Consider the following 20,887-nt stretch of genomic DNA (forward strand, 5'->3'; position numbering starts at 1 on the left):
AAGTTGTTCTTTGGTTCTACGACACGTGTTTTACAGCCTGTGTATTAAATCTGAAAGACTGAAGCTAAATATAACAAAATGTGGTCAATTTACATTTTTATTGGACCAAATGTAAATTTCTAACCATGGGATTTTGACACCGTCCGACACAAATACAATCGAAGTGCAACTAATGACTTTAATGGTAGTGTTATGGCCTAGTGGAAAATCTATTAAAGACTTCCCTTTAAAGACAAGCTTTTAGACATTAACCAAAAATGAATGAATGATAATTACTTCCATTTCCATTTGTATAATCAGTTACCCCCAGTAAGCATAGCTGGATGAGTCTTATGAAAAGGAATTTACTTTATTTTCCATTACTGACTCAAAAAAGGTCAACACAAGAAAGAACAGAAGGATTCAGCTTCCTCGGCTTGGTTAGAAATCACCTTTGATGAAATGGAAACAATGAAAATCAGTCAGCTGATTGAAACACACATGTTCACTGGAAATTTAGACTGAAGAGGGATGGAATAAAGGATCATGACCCTCCGCTCATTGCTTCTTCACGACGTGGCATTAAAGCAAGATCAAATGGAAGAAGTCTTAAATTTAAGCTCCACTATCAATGAAATTTCTTTTTGAAAGCTTCATTATTTGTGTCCAGAAACCCGCCGATCAGCACGTAGCAGACTTGTGTATCTAATCCCTCGTCTATATCCCTTCATGCATGGAGTTTGTTTACATTCCTCCCATCTGTTGCATGTATTTATTTTTATTATTTTATGCAGGGACACCCCCTGAAACGCAAACTTTCTTCAAAGCTTCCTTTTCCCAATGACCCGATCCCAAAGGAATCAAGAATATAAGAGCATCATAAGATGATGAAAGATCTCTTTTAAAAGATTATAGCACCAAAAATAAAGATTATAATATTTAGACATTGTTTTACACTGAGTGACTAAGAAACAAATACACCTCAATTGAGCAGGCTGTTCATGCATGACCACCAAAACACACATGGGAAATCTCAGATGTATTTCCATGCTCCTGAGCAAAAGTAAACAACCAAGATTACAAAAAGCAGGATGAGGTATATAAAAATGGAAAGCAAGTTAAGATACTATCAACAATTTGACAAGGGAGGAAGGAGAAAGGACAGGGAGAGAAGATGTGCAAAAAGGGGAGTGAAAATAAAAAGATGAGATTTTGCTGAGAGCAGATAAATGTAGTCAAAAATATTTAATAGAAAATGTGCAGCTGCAGGAAATGGGCCTGGTGATATGTAAATATGACAATGAACAAAACAAAAGACTGACAGATAAGAAATATAAAAAACAAGATGAACCCTGGTGTATTTCTCTGCAGCTTTCTCAAGCCTGTGAAGCCGAGTTAAACATTTTATGAACCTGATTTAAAGCCTGTATGATGAAGACAAAAGCTTCAATTTCCTCTATTCTCAGAATTTTAGGGGAACTACATTAACATTAATGCTATATCTGCATTGTGTCCAGATTTTCCTGGATCTGGATCTCCACACAGAAACCCTTCTGTGTGGAGTTTGGATGGCCTGTTGGTTGGCCATGTTTAACATGAGCATCCACCAAAATACATATCTGATAGAAAAAGGAAAAGCAAAGGCCTCCTTTAAATGGCCATAACCTTGTATATGTGGGTGTGTGTAATGCATAACAAACAAGTTTTACACTGATAAGTCAACAAGGTCTGTGTCAAGCATGGAAAAGCTACCACTCTAATTGGGGGTCTGCCATCTGGGGAATAGCATCATTCCACAGGGATGGGACAGGAAGAGGAGTCTTCACAGAGGGGCTGAGAAAACCTTGGACACATCCACAAGGCCCTTTAAGGGACAACAAATTCTCATGTGAATCCTGCACTTCCTGAGAGGAGTGAGAGTATGTGCACACACGCATGTCGCATGTATGATTGCAGGCAAAAACCCATGGACGCATAAACAATAAAGATATGAAACAGCTGCTCATAAAAGTGAGATAAGTGGCAGCAACAGCACGCAGCCCTTCTGTGCTTATCCATCTGATGCTTCTTCTCGAAAAGGTGCTTTTATCGTGTCTGCTGTCCACTCTCCAGGTGTGTTTGTCAGGGAAATCCTGCACCTGCCTTGAACAGGCAGCCGATAACATGGCTGAACGAGTTTCCGCTCTCTTTATTCCCATCAAAACAGGAACCTTTCCTCTGCATCTAAGCATAACCATCCTCAAAAGACTATTTACCTTTAAGAGGGAACTGTCAGTCTGGACAACTGAGTTCATTGCATCTAAATGTGTTGCTCATAACCCCCACTCTTAGTGTCACATGCTGAAAACCCTTCAAGACACCAGTGGGTTAGATATCAAGACAAAGGTTTCTGCTCCGATACTAATGATGTCTTTCCAGTCCCATCATCTACTTTCTTTATCCCACATCTACAGCTCTGGAAAGTCAGAGGTGTCCATTACTACAAATTAAACCACAGCCAGTTCCTCTAAAGCTGCCAAAAAACCAAAAAGTTCATTGATAAATGGGTAGACGTGGGTCCATGTGTTGCACTTTACATGTGATCATAGCCTGTATCTAACTTACACCCCTGTAAACTTTCCCCTAACACATAAACTTTGAGCCTGACCTTTACAGCCACATCCTCTGTCTCTGAGGGTCTCATCTGTCGCCTGGTTGGCTGCTCATAGTTGTCCATTTGGTAGCGCATTGGCTGCTTCCTGTTGATGGCTTTGGTCTTGAGAGGGACAACCGAAAGAAAAAGGGAGAGAAAGGAGTGAGCATTTGATAATAAACATAAGACTTTTCTGCATCTGCTGTACTTCCTCTGGAAGCAGAAAACGTTGCCCCAATGGACTCAGTCCTCATTATTATTATATGATCCAGATACAAAAACAAAGTTCATCAATGTTTCTAAATTGCACGTGAAGTTCCACAACTAAAATCTCCACACAAAAGTAAAAGTATTCACACGTTCATCAAGAAGATGTAGTCAGGCTACAGTATGTGAGTGTATTCCAAGTACCAGGATGCTGTATCCATAAAAGTCACAGTTTTCACTCTCAAAGATCTCCATATTGGCTACATAACCCAGGATTATGGACCAGCTAGAAAAGGGCATGTGATTGATGTCACTGGAGATACTAGGAAGCAGGTAACAGTCAATTTCTGTGGGTCAAGCTTTAGTTGTCAGGCAAATGCCCTCACATCACACTCTAGAATATTTTGGTGTGCAGAGGAGATCATGATGTACTCAGTGACTGCAAGGTGCCCAGGTGCTGTGGTTAGAAAACAATACCAAATCATAATCTCTCCACCATCGTGCAGACAGTTGGTATGAGGTGTTTGTGCTGACATGCTACGTTTATGGCCAAATATCTCCACTTTGGTCTTACATTTAGTAAACACCCCATGACTGCTGCTTAGTTTCCACACATAAGAAGTTTAGTTGCTAAAGAATGTCTAAAAAATGTGTTTTTAACATTAAGTAGAGGCGATAAAATGATAATGGAGATGAAAACAAAATCCGGTATTACTGTTACGGGGTTTTATTTTTCTATGTTGTCTAATTTTAGCTGATTTTGAGTGAGAATAAAATGAGTCGAAAAAATATGTCATAAATGGGTATGCTGTTTTTTAAATTTCCTTTTACAATCTTATCTGAAAACCATTACAGCTCTAATGAATCATGTGAGTCACTCAGCTTTGTGGTCTGACTGTCCATTTGAACACAAACAGTGATAATCCCACTGCAGAGCAGACACTAAGCGACTAAAGACTCAGACAGCCACACGATTAGGCCTGTATTTCACTGAGTGGTGAAATGTTCAAATACCCCAAACAGGCTCAGAGGTGTAGCAGTCAAAAATACAAACTGTTACTTTTGCACTTTTCCTTGGTCTTTTTTATTGATCTGGTATCGTAACTCACCATCCCCATGGGTTTCTTTCCAGCTTCGAAGGAAACAGATATGTCACCATTTCTCCAGCTGTCGTCTCCAATTTCATCACTCTGTAGAAACTCACCAAGCTTCTGAACACTGTAAGAACACACACACACACACACACACACACACACACACACACACACACACACAGCCTATTAACAGTGACACTGTGATGATTCCAATACCGGTAATCTCTCAGGAGTTTAGAGTTTCTCGTCACTGTTGTTGGGTTTCCTTGACGTTCCTTTAATTAGATTTGCCGCTGAAGCCATGTCCAGTTTGTACTCCATGTTTAGTCATGTCCACATCCCCTCTCCTTCAGTCAAAGCATGCCAACCAGCTGTCCACAACCTTTTACAATACAAATAAATCTAAACACTCACCTAACCAGAGCCTTCACAGCAAATCTGACAACAGTGGAAAGCAGGAAGAGCGGGGTGACCAGGATGTGAAACAGTGACAGAGCTGCAAAGGCCTGAGAAGGACTGGGGCCTTCTTTATTGAGGATGTGATACGTCACAAATGTCTGCAAAAAAACAACAAAAGACAAGTTTAACATCTCTTCCTTATGCTGTTGAATTATAGCTTAAGAAATAAGCAAGTAGAACATTTAAAGCAGAGTCAAATTCTTTTACAGATTGTAATAAAACTGACTTACGGCTAGAACCGCAGCAATGGGAATAGCAGCATTCATGAAAACTGCACAAAAAAAAGGAACAGGTTTTATTGGTAGGATAGTAACTTAGCTGATTTAGGTAACAATACAAGCTTTATAACATACTTTAAGTCCCTTTTAAAAAAATTATTCTTTGAAAAACAAATGTTGCATTGTTTTAACCATTATTCAAAAACAGCACTTATGAATGTGGGCTAGACAAGAGCCTTCTCTATAATCAAATACTGTATAACAGTAACAATTATTCAGTTTCATTTATATCACAAAAAGAGGTTCCTGAGGCCCTTTATATTGTGTAAAGACCCTACAATAATACAGAGAAAATCTTTGGGGGTGAGGGTGGGAGACAGGACACTGTGGAAGAGATCTAGAGTTTAATAATAGCTAATAATTAAATGCAAAGTTTTGTGTAAACACACTGTGAGAAAAAAAGGGGAATGAAGAAGAAACACTCAGTGCAGAATTAATAAATGGATGAACTAGTTTTTCAGCATCACTCTGAGACAGGATATTTCCAATTTTAGGATATTGTGTAAATTTAAGAAATCAGTGTTTCATATTAAGTGTTACATATGTTTAATATGCACACTGTAGGACATATCCTGGTCAAAGATGACTCCAAGATTCCTCAGTGTTACTGGAGGCCAAGGTAATGCCATCCAGAGTAAGCATCTGGTTAGACACCATGTTTGTGAGATGTTTAGGGCCGAGTACAATAACCTCAGTTTTATCTGAATTCATAAAAAGAGGTCATCCAGGTTTTAATATCTTTAAGCCACTACTGCAGTTTAACTAATTGGTGCGTGTTATCTGGCTTCATGGATAGATAAAGCTGGATACCATCTGCATAGCAGTGAAAATTTATGCTATTGCTTTGAAGGATACTGCCTAAGGGAAGAATGTATAAATTAAATATAATCACCTGAAAACCAAGTGCAGTAATTAATGCTGTAATTTAACTGTTTGTTAAGTTGTACTGTGGAAATAATTTCCTAGAAAAATGATTTATGCTAACCATCGCTGAATATATGTGTGGCGTTTCAAACAAGATTCATTCTGTACATGCCAAACAAATTCCATTTCTGCTGGTCTGCAGACATTCTGCTCACATACTTAAAACTCCTGCTACTGATTTTCATCTTACTGGACATGGATGTGTAGAAGGCGAAGGTCCTGAGGCTGGTGAGCTCTTTGCCTCTGGTCTCCTCCACACTGTCACAGAAGATGTTCTCCCAGGCGTACAGCTTCAGCAACTTTATGCCCTTTAGGATCTCAGTGGTCTTTTTAACACGATCTGTACTGTGTTCCTGAAATAGCAAATAAGACATTCAAAGAAGATTTTTGTTCAGAATTACGCAGGAAATTTTGTTTTCTACACTGAGAAAACATTTATTTTATATTTATAAATATCTTCTTTACCAGTGTGATTTTCTGCGTGTCTGCCAGCTTTGTAGCTATAAGGTACTGGACCGGAGCCAGCAGAACTATGACAGCCGCTCCTACCAAGGCACTCGAGCCCATAAAATGACGGAGCAGAATTATTCCCATCACAATCTGCAAAGAAACAAAAAGACCTGACTTGAAAAACTATTGATAGGAGTAAAACATATCCAAATATGTTTAAGAATATGGCTTATCTTACCTGCACGGGCATGGCCCACAGGTTGGGGCAGAGGAAGAGGAACCACATGAGCTGGTTGGTTTCTATAGCAACCAGGTTGTTGATCTGCCCCAACGTCATCTCCCCCATTGACATGTTGGAGGTGGATAGGCGCAGGATTTTGTTGTAGATCATTGCCTAGACAAGACAGATAATAAGACAGATGAAGGAAAGTTTAAGATGATGGATAGATAGACATATTAGTTCATCTATAATGCCAACCTTTTAAAGGCAGTCACCTTGTTTTAAAAGGTCGCTGAACATTTGCAAGCTGCTGTGGAACCCACCTGACCCACCTGATGCCTGTGTTTATTGAGTGTGGGGTCCCACACTGGTCCCAGAACCAAATCACAAAAGAAATTAATCCAGATGGCAATACCAACCTTTTTTTGACTGAAATAGTTGAGTCAGGGCCAGCACTTTGAACTGGGACATTCCATCTGGTTCCTCAATAAACAATGGTTAGATGTTTAGTACCTATCTTAGAGTTTAAGTGAAATAAAATATTGTCTGCCGTCTGCTGCTGAGCTGACTCCAGCTCATGGCACAGTGGTTTTCATGAATATATTCATTACTAGCAGTATTATTCTGGGTTTTAATGGAGAGCCAGACACTCTATATCCCATTAATGGAATCTATATATTTATAACTGCCATAACTGAATTATGCAGAAATGCCTACTAAATATTTGGATAACATCTAATTACATTAACCATGGGAGTTTTTACCACTACCACTTATCAGTAATTTTAGCTTATTTAAAGCAACTTTGCTGCTTCTTCCGCTGTGCACAAGCCTGTCTTGATAAAGACTAAATGCCAAAAATACATGTGAAAAGAAATACCTATAACATAGCACGTTCTTTTAGAATTTAGCATTTTAAATACATTTGTAAAAAAAGCAATGTTTTAGCTTTAAGTTTTAATAGGTTAATGGACAGTGTCAGCACTATGCAGAATGCCAAAGACTTTTCCCACTGAGGGACTCCTATAAATAAACCCATCACTTACATAACTGAATTAAATAGAAATGTTAACTAAATGCCTTCACATCATCGATTTACATCAGCCCTGGAAATTTTTAACCCTCCTCCATGTTTCTGTTCAACACTGACTGCCAGCTGAGATCTACCGGACTGTTGTTACACTTCAGAACAGGTGTCCAATGAAACCTCTATGTGGCTATTAAGCTGGCGCTTACATCAGCAATTAAAAGAGCCTGGTGTCACATGAGGTGACAGATAATGGCTGTGTGAGCTGATAAAACTCTGAAGCATCATAGAAATCATTCACAATGAGCTTTCCAAAGTGACACCCGAGTGTTGAAACACCGGTCCGAATTTTCATTTTCCACGATGCTTCACTCACCAGCAGAGCTCCCCGCATGTTAATGCCTGTTTCAATGGTGACATAGTACGAGGCCTGAAGGAAGGTTCTCTGCAGGATTAAAGCCAAGAAGAGAAGAACAGCCAGGATGGAGCTGTTCTGCAGCAGCTCATGGGAAGACATATGGTAGTTCTCGAAATGGGTGACCTACAAACACAAGCAGACAACAGGTACAAAAATAAGATTCTTCTTTGTAACCTGATCAGAGGTCAAACTGATTTCTCATTCGATGACAGTCTGTTGTCTGTTCCACAAACCATAGTAGCTGGTGCATTAACAAGAGCATATCCTATTTCAATCACAAACCAAAATTTGCTAGAAAATATGTGAAAACATTCTCTCAGATACAGATGTTTTTCAATTCAACCTTGGACGGATATTCTGGACGTTCATCAGTAACAATGTAAATAAGTGTGTTTCAAAAATAGGTTCTTTATCATTCAGTGTAAATAAAAAATGCAACTGCAGAACATTTTCAGTTTAATAATAATAAAATTATTATTATTGATATAATTATTAGGAAATTATCTAGATGATTAGCTAAAGAAATAGTATTTCTAGGACTTATTGAGAATCTTCTGTAAAATCTGATGTTAAGATTCTACTTCATTTTTCTTTCATTTAATCGGTTTTCACTCTGCAGCAGCAGTGGTAAAAATAAGACGTTGAATTGGAACAGGATTGGGGTCTTTCTCTCATAAGCAGTGTCATCTTTACTGTCCTGGGATCGCAAGTCCCAAAAGTGAAAGCCAGAAACAGATTTATTGTCTCTTGTGCTATGGATTGGCTCTTAGCTCTAGCTGAGGGAGGGGCATGCAGACCAGAAGTGGGGAAATCCCCCCCCAAATTACACCATAGTGGCTAAATCCATTTACATATAGTCTATGGGCTTTGTGGAAAAAGAGATGATTGTCCAAGTCTCTGGAGCTCTTAAAAAGTAAGGAACGCTTGCTATTTTAGCAAAGTCTGAAACATCGATGCAAAGTCCATCAGTGTTCATTTAAGTTGAGCTCTGGTGAGTGTCGAGACTAAACCATGATTCATTTTCATGAAACCACTCATGGATAGAGCCTCTGTCACCTGGAGAGGAACTACTCCCATTTACGTAATCATAGGATAAAGGCGATCACTCAGAATTACTTTCTATTGATTTGCAGTGACCTCCAACTCTAAGGGGATAATAAGATGAAAGTAAATTATGATCCAGACTGATTGTTATCCCTCAGCTGGTATCCAAGCAAATGATGGCTGTGCCATTCATGGTGATTCTCAGTGCTTTGTCCATGAGCCCCATGTAGCCAGGGTTTTAAACCAGAAAGCATGGTTGGCATTTTCAAATACAGCAATTTTATACAATATTTATATTTGTGGCAAAAAAGAGACAGAATATTTTATTCTAATATTTTATTATTTAGTTTCTACATTTCTGAATTCGTTTAAACAAATACACATTAGAATTTTATCCATGTATCCCATTTCTAGCGCAGTAAAAAAAAAAATGTTTATACACTGATAAATCAATCTGGATTGAAAAAATTACACATGAATTGTTGCTTCAAAAATCCCAGAGTGACGCTCAGCAGTCCCTCTGTGTACGTTAAACTGAGGCAGAGAGTGTGAGGTGAGTGGGGAATTTTCCATGTCACTCAGAAATGCAGCCATGCTCTGCTCTCTATCTCGATTGCCCATTATACCCACTTTAACCAGCAGGCACAGACCTGACAACAGCTTAACATCTACTATACCAGCATCCAGCCAAGTGGACTGTGTGAAAATACGCTGCCATTACAAAAGCATCTGTTCTGCCTCTCCTACAAGCCCTGACTGCTTTATGACCTTTGGAGAGGTTGGCATGGATTTAAGAGGAGTTGATGCCTATGATCACTTCTGCTGGTGTATATTTGGTTGCCAGAAATGCTGTCTGTGACCAGTCTGCTTGATCTCTGTCTGCTCTGCCCTTTTTATTGTAGGGAGATATTTATATTGTTTTGTAATGTTGTGTACGAGCTGCAGGTTTGGTCGAGCTAATTATGAGTCATGCTGGTCTATGCTAAGATATCAGACAGGAAGCCAGATATACTGTTACTATGCATCCAAATGGATTAGCTTAATTTTTTTAAAGCCATTTTAAGAACAATTTTTGGTTTACTTGAATTATCAAAACTGCATTCTAGGAACATTTTCATTCAGTACCTTAATACAAGTATAACAAAGTCCATAAGAAAAGAAAAGGAAAAGAAAAGGACACTAAAGAAACTGATGGACATTATGGACAATGCCAGGCATCCTCTGCACACGGCCATAAACAATCAGAAGAGTCTGTTCAGTGACAGGTTGCTTCTCCCCAAGACAAGAACTAACAGACTTAAAAACTCCTTTGTTCCACACGCCATCAAACTGTTTAACTCCTCTCTGGAGGGGAGAGGGAGGGGAAACAGGAGGACAAAGGAGGGGGGAACAACTAAGCTGTAGTGCCTCTTCACCTCACTGTGCAATACCTTGTGCAATACTTTTTGTAAATAGTCAACAGTGCAATAGACTCAATACTTGAAATGTGCAATTCACTTGTATTTTTATTTTTTATTCCTATTTATTCTATTTATCCCCTTTGTATATTTTATTTATATTTGTCTCTGTATTTATATATGTGTGTGTGTGTGTGTGTGTGTGTGTGTGTGTGTGTGTGTGTATATATATATATATATATATATATATATATATATATATATATATATAACAATTCTGTAACTGTAACTTCGGTCGTTGCTGTGCTTTTTTTGGAAGTCGAATTTCCCAGAGGAACCCACCCGAGGGATTAATAAAGTTCTATCTTATCTTATCTTATCTTATCTTATCTTATCTTATAATGAGAAGCAATTCTGAAAATTAGTAATAGAATTTGCTGCGATGAGGTTGTAGGAAAATAACAAAAATCGAAAAAGTTAATGAGCAATTCAGACTCAAGAATAAAACAACAAGTTAACAAAGACTGAGGGGAGACAACTGAACTAAAGCCCAATTCTAGTCTGGCCTTTCCACAGCCTCCCACTCACTGTCACTTTAACTGTGTGAAGGCCATGCCGCATAAAGTATCATTTCAAAATAAAAGCCTTAAGTGGAACACTCGATTCTACATCAATACACCCGTTTTTAACTGTGTTAACACACAGTGTGCACTGTGTTAACAGAAAGGCTTCATTTGGTGGGTTTACTGAAGTACAGCTTGTTGCAAGTTGCAAATAAATGCAGATAAAATGTATCGTAAATAAAAGAATTCATGAAAATGTGGTGCTTCCTGTTAATTTTAAACCAAATTCTGAACATAACCTGCTCCTGACCTGGTTATGTGTTCAGCATCAGTTACTATGCTGATTTAGCCACATTAAAAAATCCACTTTTGTAACACAAAAACTTCACATAACTTAAGCATTCATGTCACTTCATTGTAAGCCCCTCTGGGCCCTGCCTCTAGAGGTTAAAATAAGAATTGGTACGTGAGGAGATTTTCTGCTCTCTGTGGATTTATGCAAATGACCTGATGTCATGTGTCCTTCATGGCTGATTTCCAAACCCCGAAACTGTATGAAGTTACTATAAAAAGGTGCAACTTGGTGACTGAATCTAATCAGCATCATCTGCTTGAATTTAAATTAATATCTAAAAACGCAAATATGGAATTCAGTGGAATATAACTTCCAGACATCAGAAGACCCTTTATTGCTGACAACGTCCTGGAAGCGTTTTTTGTGCTCATTTATTTGTGAGGAAAAATACTTTGGATTTCAAGATAAAAAATGAGAAAACATTTGGAAAAATATTAAAAGTTAAGGTGAAACGCAGGTTTGGTTTCATGCTAGGAGTCAGGCATGAAGCTGCTCTGGTTAAAGTTACATCCACAAGGTCTGTTCCACGTAAAGTGTGTGTGATGTCATTTTAACTTTGTCTTAATCATCATCACGTCAGACACGGCGTCGCACACGAACTGTTGACGATGTGGCGACTGTGACCAACGCCTTGTTGACGTCGTGCTTAGAGTGAGTCACTCTTTGGCTGACTGGACCACCCAACAGTTATAGTGTGTTAATGACCCATGATGTTTCACTGATCTGCCCTTAACCACTAATATAATGATCTTATATAAACACTTAACAAGGCTTTGGTCTTGTTGATGGTGTTGGAGACATCAGCTATGCCTGAGTAAAGGTTCAGGTTTCCAGGATGATTTCTCAGAAGGGAAAACGAATGGCATTAAACTCTTTACGTCTTCATCTCTTAAAACATACTATATATACTGGAGGTCTGCTTTTTCTTACTTTATGATGTTTTTATATTGTTAAATTCTTAATTCTTATATTTTTTTAAATAACAAATATTAGGGTTAGTATTATGTTACATGAACTATGTTATAAACAATCCCTGAGAGCCTAAAGCTCAGGCGTGACTCTCTAAGCTTAATAGTCTGTTTTTTCTACTCTTAGAAATGTATGATGTCAGAGAGAGTGTATATTCCTAATGAGGTAATCTTAATCACTCAGCTCTCTGACATGTTAGCACCAAAACCTAGTATAAGAAAAATGATGTTTATGCTGAGCTGTGAATCATGAAACGTCCAAGAACAAGAATGCAGAGCTGGAAATGAGCAGAATGGGTCATTTTTAAACAAATACACCTCTGAAAGGAAAGAGGACCCAAATGCAAGAAGCAGTCGGCAAAAAATTCACAGCTAAGAAAAAATTCACAAAAAAGTGAACAACCAAACATCCAAAGCATTATGTATGAGGAAATCAACTAGGACCATAAAGGAAAACAAAAAAAACACCAAGAACACAAGAAAGCTTGGTTACAAGTAGAGATGGACCATCCGATATTACGTATCGGTCCGATACTGACCTAAATTACTGGATCGGATATCGGAGAAAAATAAAAAAAATGTAATCCGATCCATTAAATATCAGGAAAGCACCTCACAAAACTTGCAACACGCCGTAACTCACCTCAGAACGTTAGGTCGGAGCAGTATGCATCACGTGATAGAGCGGCTGTGGCATGCGGGACCTGTCGGTGGTCTGGATAGCATTTGGAGCTTCGCTAGCAACCCCGCATTTCATCTCCGACAAAGTTTTCCCCGAGAGAAGTAAAGCAAGTGTGTAAGTCCATCTCTAAATGTTTGTAAAGCATTCCTGCGTTAAGCTTAACAAGCGATATATGGAGCGACTGCCTCTCGCTCTCCGGCTGCTACTTCAATCATGAAACTGCTTAACGATCAGCTGATCGGCTTTTCTGTCGCGAGTCCGTGTCTCTAGTTTGCTTTTGGCCCACTTTGCACCAGAAAGAGGAAACCAGCGGCTGAACAACAGCAGCACGTTTAAGCTTGATAAGCTGTTGTTAGAATGTATTTAATATTACTTTCTACACCAGGATCTTTTTCTACGTAGCTGACGCTGGTAACTGTGCAGGGGCGGATCTAGCAAAGTTTAGCCAGGGGGGCCGATAGGGCATTAACTGGGAAAAGGGGGCACAAAGACATACTTTTCTTTCTTATTCTCATTTAAAATGTCTAGCTTTTAATAAATAATTATCTGACACCCAAAGTTTTAATTTGATGTAAAATGAATAGAAGTCAATTACTGTATATAGTAACTATTAAGTCTAATATATATACCCTAGTAAGCTATAGTACTTTTTCCTTTGGGAAGGTACCATCTGTGCAGTCTGCAATTCTGTTGAAGAAAGATGTTGAATCTATTTAATATTTCTTGAAAAATAATTGATTTCTGTGCATTTTTTTCCACACTGCATCAAATTAAGGTTGATTACGGACATAAAAAAGTGGTATCGTGCCATCTCTAGTTACAAGTATTACAGTTTTTACCGAATGCCTAAACACTAACTGTGAATCCTGTAGCACAATTTCTAAAACTAGTCAGACTTATAGCAAAACCACTCACTGAGTGTGCAAAACTAAAAGCACAAAAACTGCTTTGCACTCAGTTTGCAATTTTGTAACACACACTTTGCAAGACTGTAGGCACAATTCACTGCACAACACTCAATTTCCAAATTTCCAACACACTCCTAGCAAAAGTATACACATGTATGGCTATCATTAACACTAATTTGCCAACTGTCTGGCACACTTTCACATGTGAAAACTTTCTTAGATAATTCGTTCACTTTGCAATCAGCCTAAGCACTATAATACAGGTAAGCTGTGTGTGCGGAGTACAATGGTGGGAGCAGAAAGAGTGAGAAGTAGAGGAGGCCGAGGAAGAGGACGTGGAGGTGAAGAAGTAGGATGAAGAGGACGACAAGGACAAGGAGGAGCAAGAGGAAGACGAGGAGGGGGCAGAGGAAGCATGTTCACTGCAGACCACGTAACCCATATAGTCATTATGGCGATTGCAAATAATCCTATACTTGGAAATAAACACTTGTGTTTGTTTTGATGTGTTTGACTAAACACCAGTACTTGAAGTTTGGATCCCTCCATGCTTATGGATCTATGACAGAAGTATGAGCTCAAACTGACATAGCCTACCTTGTGCACAGGGAAGGCAAACGCCAGATGTGTTTTGTATTCATACCATCGGTGTGCAGTTGGCGCATTGTGTGCTTAGTAGATGATGGCTTGTGTGTACTGTTTGATACGGAAACACCATTTTTACGAAGGTGTGAAGAGTTAATCTAGCTGTGTTTGCTTTTGCAAGAGAACTACAATGTTTTGATTATTGGGTGACAGGTTTTCTTATTTGTGTGAAGAGTTTTGCAAAATTAGCCAATAGTTACAAAAAATGTGCTTAAGCAATCAGAAAAAACTGTAAGTCCACACAGGAGGCTGATTTGCTAACTGAACACTATGTGGAAATGACACGGCGGGAAAAAGAGCAAAGGCAGGAAATCTAACTGAAATTAAAAAATAAAACACGAAGAAACCCAAAATTTAAATGACTCTAGAGTCCGAACCAGTCATATAAAACACACTATACAATAAAAAAACAGACTTCGTAACACGCCGTAATATTCCATAATGAACTGTAATTATGCAACCAGTGATGATGGAAAAAAGCTTGAAAGAAAGAAAGGTTGAACCCTCCGTTATACAGAAGTCCATAAACAAATGTGTTTGTGTAGAAAAAATCTGCTGGCCTTGTGTAAACAGTACTAAGGCGTCTTTTCTTAAAGGTCATACATCTTAAACACTCACCGTTGTGTTGCCTTCTGGAACATCTTTTTCAGAATTTAGCTGCTGAACGATCCTAGAGATGCAGAGGGGCCCAGCAAAGCCCAGCAGATCTGCCAAGTAGCGGAAGGTGCTGCTGAGCAGGATGGGACGGCCAAATGCTCGATACATGGAGCGCCAGATCGATGGAGACCTATCTGGGTCCTCAGGTGTCTGTGAGGGCGGAGGATAGAAGGAAAAAGCAGAGAAATTAATTAGATCTGTATATTTTAATTTAGAACAACCACTGGAAATCACTGCAGTGAAATTAAATTATTTTACGGCTTCCATGTGCTCACCCTCTGATCCTCATAGGCGTCTTTAAGCCGCAGGTAGTTGGTGAGGGCTCTCATGGCGATGGGCAGCTTGCCTATCTTCTTCAGCTCTATAGGCCTCTTATGGGCTCCGATGATGAGAGGATTCATCCACCAATATGTCGCCTAAAAAAACGAGCCAAGAATTTTCTGTGCTGTGCTGCCAAGTTGCGTTCCAGTAAAAACTTGCCACACTCAATATTGACCGTGTGGTGTCCTCGGGATTCCCATATACTTGTTTGCCATTCACCTAGGGACCATTTTTGACCCGAGGACACCACACGGGTTACGAGGCATTAAAACACAAAATAAGTTCCTTCTCTTGGTTTTTAGTACTTGTGGTCTAAATATTAAAATGGTAAATGGTAAATGGCCTGTATTTGTATAGCGCTTTACATAGTCCATAAAGACTCCAAAGCGCTTTACACGTTCAGTCATCCACCCATTCACACACTAGTGATGGCAAGCTACATTGTAGCCACAGCTGCCGTGTGGCGCACTGACAGATTATTTTAATTATATACTTTAGAATTTGCATTTTAACCTTTTTGTGTTAATAATGGTTCTGAAAATCTACCTTTGACAGCAGGTTGACAAAAGGCTGCAGAAAACGAACCCCCAAATCCTGTAAATCTTCTGGTGGTTTAACTTTCTGAGGGTTCGCAAAGAATACATATTTCTAGAAGACACAAAGACAAAATTAACAAAATTAACTACACAGGAAAAAACAAGAAAAACAAAACTATTTTGGGATGCCAGGATGATTGCAATCTACAAGAAACAAAGCTCCTTGAACTAAACCGACGTAGCGTGAAATGTATTTCCTCACCCTCACTCTGATGACGTTGATCTCCACGGCCATCAGAAGTCCATACAGGATCACTAACAGTGCAGTGATGTACAACCTGAGATACTGTGCTGCACCTTTGTCCTCAGCAAATTTCCACAACTTTATGGACTTTGTGATGAATGCCAGCACCCAGTAGATGAAAAGGACTTTGAGAAAAGAGACAAAAAGCAGCATGACAGTCACAGATGCCGCATCACTGCTATCATATTTGTGCTTTGGAAGATCATACAGTACCCTAAAAAGCTGAATTTTTCTTTGTATTTTGGCCTCTTGTCCACACAAAAACAACTTTAGGTCATTGAAACGGACCTTCTGGAACTCCTCCCAGGGAGCACATATTAAAAGTCTATTTTGAGTGTTGACTATGCAGAAAATAAGATTCTTGGAAACCATGAAAACATCAACCATTCATTCCTAGTTGGGCATGCCTTTGCTTTCTGTTTACACCAGGATGCACATTCACAGTTTTTATGGTCAATTCACATGCCTTTTCAAACGTGCAATATAATTTGTATGTCACACTCGCACTGGTCTGTTTACTGCTTTGTTTTTCAACTCTCTCTGAGTCCAGGTGAAGTCTCGGATTCCCACCCTTTGGCCGTCACACCATGCAACAACTCTATTCGATGGTGCAAAACAGACAAATGGCCCCTTTCCAAGTATCTTGCCCAAACCTACCACACACACTCTGAGCAAAACCCTCTTAAACAGTTCTGTGGACCACCTCTCTTTGGCGTAACCTGAACTGTCCCCAAGAATCACTGTGACTGATATCTCCTTCCCTATTGGCTTGTCATTACCCAATAAACCTTTTGATCTTTAACTTGTCAGCAATAGGTACTGCTTAATAGTCCACTTTATTGCCAGTGTGGCAGATGTTTGTAGATTATACATGAACCTAAGCTAAAACACTCATCTGGATGGAGATAATGGATGGAGCTAGTGTTGATATTGCTTTCACAAGCCTTCAAGAGAAGTACCTGCTTATAGATTCAGTATATACCACCTAGCAAACAGAGGAAATAATCTCAGGAAATGCTGAGAAAGTGGATGAACTCTAGCGAGGCACGTCTATATTCTTAGGATTAGCAAATTTCACATGAAATGTCTGCAAAACATCCACATGCTAACCTGCCATTGTTTTTGAAACATCCTTGCATCTAATGAGCGTCCGTTTTTTGATAGATACTCCTCACTCAACCTCCTGCATTTTGTTTTATGATTATAATTATTTGTTAAAATTCCAAAGGGAAGGTTGATAATTTGAAACCAAGTTAATTGGTTTATATTTTTGTTTTTTCTGTTTTAATTAAGGAAGGGGTGCTAATCTTAATTATCCTCTTTTATATTGACTAAACAGAATTGCTTGGCTGTTTATTTGGTCAAATAAACAAAATGGGTCATATTAAGCGCCCCTCACTGTCTTACCAAGCAGCAGTTTGGGAAAGTTGGATGTTTCTATGTTGTGGTAGTAAACGACTGATGTTGTGGCTGCTACAAAACCCATGAATGCTGGCATGAAGAGATGGAGGTGGTTGGTACCCATCACCCTACAGTAAGAGGCAAACACAAAATATATAATAATTAACATGCAAACCATTTATTTAACTTAAATCAACTAAAAAAACAAAAAAAGCTTCTGTTTATTTGCTTATGTTTGATTAAAAAAAACATTCTGAGGTCTCACATGTTGCAGACGATGCCTTCTGAAAACTCACAGACATGGACTAATAGCAGCAAGAAGGTGAGGATCCACCTCATGTTGTGCCCAGGGAAATGAAGCCATGTGTTATGATGGATCTGGACTTTAGAGCTCTGACTGCCCCAACCTGTTGGACAAAAACACAAGACAGTGCATCCGAGCTTGCGATGTTGTCAGAGGTGAGAGTGTGTGCAGAAAAGCGTAACAGAAGCAAAAAAAAAAATAGATGGTGGATCCAAAAAATGTGTTTATAAATGTGACTTCAAAGCACAACCGATTTGCATCAATTTACTTTCACTCTCCAAGTAATTCTGCTGGTTTATATTCATGTCATAACCGAGTGAAAATCATTGTTCACGGATGAAGAAAATAACTTTAAACATAAACATGAATCACACATGACAACACTTACAACTTTGACCTTTGAAAATCTCTGCATTTGTGTGTATGATCAAAACAACTCCAAACCATGCTTTTAAATGCATCAGGAATCTTTTGGGAAGATATGTTAACTTAAGAGGACAACAAAATTCACGTCATATTTATTTCATGTTATGTTACAAAAAAACTGTAAAAGAGAGGTCCTGAAAGCATGTGCAATCTAGAAAGAGCCCAACTGTGAAAAGTCACAGAAGTAATGCATAATATTAGTTCCAACCATACAAAATAGTGAATACTTTGATAAATTAGGACCAGATTTAACCTTCAAATCTTAACATATTAATATATTCTGGCAGTTAGAAAAGACAAAGAGAAACTATCACTAGTACAGTTACAGTTTTTTCTGAATGCTTAAACCCTAACTGTGATTCTTATAGCACAATTTCAAAAACTATTAATACTTATACCAAAATCACTCACCGAGTTTGCAAAAGTAAAAGCACAAACACTGCTTTGCACTCAGTTTGCCATTTTGTAACACACACTTTGCAAACCTGTAGCTACAATCCACTGCACAGCACTCTTTCTGCAGAACTGTAAACACAACTCACTGCTTTACACTCAATTTCCAAATGATCAACACACTCCTAACAAAACTATACACATTTATGGCTATTATTTACAGTATTTTGCCAACTGTCTGGCACACTGCCACATGTGAAAACTGTTTTAGATAATTAGTTCACTTTCCAATCAGCCTAAGCACTATAAATAAGCTACAGGTAAGCTGTCCGTGTGGAGTACAATGGAGGGAGCAGGAAGAGTGGGACGAGTGAGAATTAGAGGAGGCCGAGGAAGAGGACGTGGAGGTGAAGCAGTAGGACAAAGAGGACAACAAGGACAAGGAGGTGAAGTTAGAGGAAGAGGACAAGGAGGTGAAGTTAGAGGAAGAGGACAAGGAGGAGCAAGAGGAGGGGGAGGAGGAAGGGTAAGAAAAGTAAGAAATAGAATTACTGATGACATCAGAGCTACAATAGTGGACCATGTATTCAACCATGGAATGACCCTGAGGGAAGCTGGCCAACGGGTTCAGCCTAACTTGAGCCGCTACACTGTAGCAGGCATCATAAGGACATTTTGAAATGAGAATCGGTTAGTACGGTCACTTTGCACTAAGATTTGTAGCACTGCCATATGCTGATGACAAACACAACAACTGAAATTGTTACTTTACAGAATTGCTAGACGACCAGATGCTGGGGGCAGAGGAAGATGTTCACTGCAGACCAAGAAACCCATATAGTCAATATGGTGATTGCAAATAATTCCATAAGGCTACACGAAATTCAGCAGCACATAATTGAGGATGACACCACCTTCCAAAACATACAAAATGTGAGCATTTCTGTATTAGGTTGTGTACTTGCCCGCAACAGAATCCGAATGAAACAAATCTACAGAGTACCTTTGGAAAGAAACAGTGAACGTGTAAAACAGCTGCGATATGACTATGTGCAGGTAAGCTATAGTAGCATTGGTACTGAATCTGGAAGTGCATACTGTAGTGCTGTGCATGTGCCTGCTGTGCTGAATTTGTTTTGTCTTGTCTAGAGAGTGATGGAGCTGGAGGCAGATGCCATGGGTCATGAGCAGATTTTTGTGGATGAGGCTGGTTTCCACCTCACAAAGACAAGGAGACGTGGCAGGAACATTATTGGACACCGTGCCATAATCAATGTCCCACGACAACGTGGTGGTAACATAACTATGTGTGCAGCTATAAGTCAAAATGGTGTTGTTCACCATCATGCAACCCTGGGCCCATATAACACTGCACACATTATTACATTCCTGGACACCTTACATGACATGCTCACCAATGTTCATAGACCAGAGCAGTCCAGATACGTCATCATATGGGACAATGTTAGTTTCCATAGGGCTGCTTCGGTCCGCAACTGGTTTACAGATCACCCACTCTTCACTGTACTCAACCTCCCCCTATACTCTCCATTCTTGAACCCAATTGAAGAATTCTTCTCTGCCTGGCGCTGGAAGGTCTATGACCGTCATCCCCATCAACGCATAACCCTTTTACAGGCAATGGAGGAGGCATGTGGGGATATTGACCAGGCATCATGTCAGGCCTGGATACGCCATTCCAGGAGATATTTTCCCCGGTGCCTTGGACTCGAGGACATTGCGTGTGATGTTGACGAAATTTTGTGGCCGGACCCAGAGAGACGACACGATGTAGACTTTCTTTTTTTTCCTCAGTGAAATTACTGTTTTGTTTGGACTTGGGAATAAACACTTGTGTTTGTTTTGATGCGTGTAAGTAAACACCAGTACCTGAAGTTTGGATCCCTCTATGTTTACAGACCTATGACAAAAGTATGAGCTCAAACTGACATAGCCTACCTTGTGCACAGAGAAAGGAAAAGCCAGATGTGTTTTTTATTCATACCATCAGTGTTTAGTTGGTGCATTGTGTGCTTATTAATATGATGGCTTGTGTTAACTGTTGGATACGAAAATACCATTTTTACAAAGGTGTGGAGAGCTAAGCAAGAGTTGTTCGCTTTTACAAGAAAACTACAATGTTTTGCTGATTGGGTGAAGAGTTTTCTTATTTGTGTGTAGAGTTTTGCAAAAATAGCTAATAGTTACAAAAAATGTGCTTAAGCCATCAGAAAAAACTGTAATATACTTTACTGGGTACACCTGTTCGGCTGCTTTTTTAAGCAAATTGGAACA

At 39.2% G+C, this 20,887-nt stretch overlaps 2 protein-coding genes across 3 annotated transcripts in view; one reads left to right on the plus strand and one right to left on the minus strand.

The window, feature by feature from the left end:
• Nucleotides 1–20,887, minus strand: part of abcc9 (ATP-binding cassette, sub-family C (CFTR/MRP), member 9) — a 79,130-nt gene that overhangs the window by 47,285 nt on the left and 10,958 nt on the right. For both annotated transcript variants that reach the window (XR_014889221.1, XM_085252235.1), the window contains exons 3-16: nt 17,735–17,876; nt 17,476–17,597; nt 16,027–16,193; nt 15,775–15,876; nt 15,183–15,323; nt 14,869–15,057; nt 7,647–7,811; nt 6,262–6,417; nt 6,039–6,173; nt 5,764–5,926; nt 4,602–4,642; nt 4,327–4,469; nt 3,928–4,036; nt 2,627–2,734 (exon numbers count right to left, since the gene is read on the minus strand). Coding sequence is in view for 1 of the 2 variants with exons in the window: in XM_085252235.1 (XP_085108361.1) it covers nt 2,627–2,734; nt 3,928–4,036; nt 4,327–4,469; nt 4,602–4,642; nt 5,764–5,926; nt 6,039–6,173; nt 6,262–6,417; nt 7,647–7,811; nt 14,869–15,057; nt 15,183–15,323; nt 15,775–15,876; nt 16,027–16,193; nt 17,476–17,597; nt 17,735–17,876 (1,883 nt within the window). In the remaining variant the exon portion in view is untranslated. The remainder of the gene's footprint in view (nt 1–2,626; nt 2,735–3,927; nt 4,037–4,326; nt 4,470–4,601; nt 4,643–5,763; nt 5,927–6,038; nt 6,174–6,261; nt 6,418–7,646; nt 7,812–14,868; nt 15,058–15,182; nt 15,324–15,774; nt 15,877–16,026; nt 16,194–17,475; nt 17,598–17,734; nt 17,877–20,887) is intronic.
• LOC146555461 (uncharacterized) lies at nt 19,574–20,410 on the plus strand. Its single transcript, XM_085252768.1, has 2 exons — nt 19,574–19,648; nt 19,742–20,410. The coding sequence occupies exons 1-2, from the start codon at nt 19,574–19,576 to the stop codon at nt 20,408–20,410; spliced, it is 744 nt and encodes a 247-aa protein (XP_085108894.1).

This window comes from Mchenga conophoros, linkage group LG17 (assembly GCF_057382185.1).
Source record: "Mchenga conophoros isolate Kocher_MC1m ecotype Shallow Benthic linkage group LG17, M_conophoros_male_GT1.1, whole genome shotgun sequence".
In the NCBI taxonomy this organism is placed as follows: Eukaryota; Metazoa; Chordata; class Actinopteri; order Cichliformes; family Cichlidae; genus Mchenga; species Mchenga conophoros.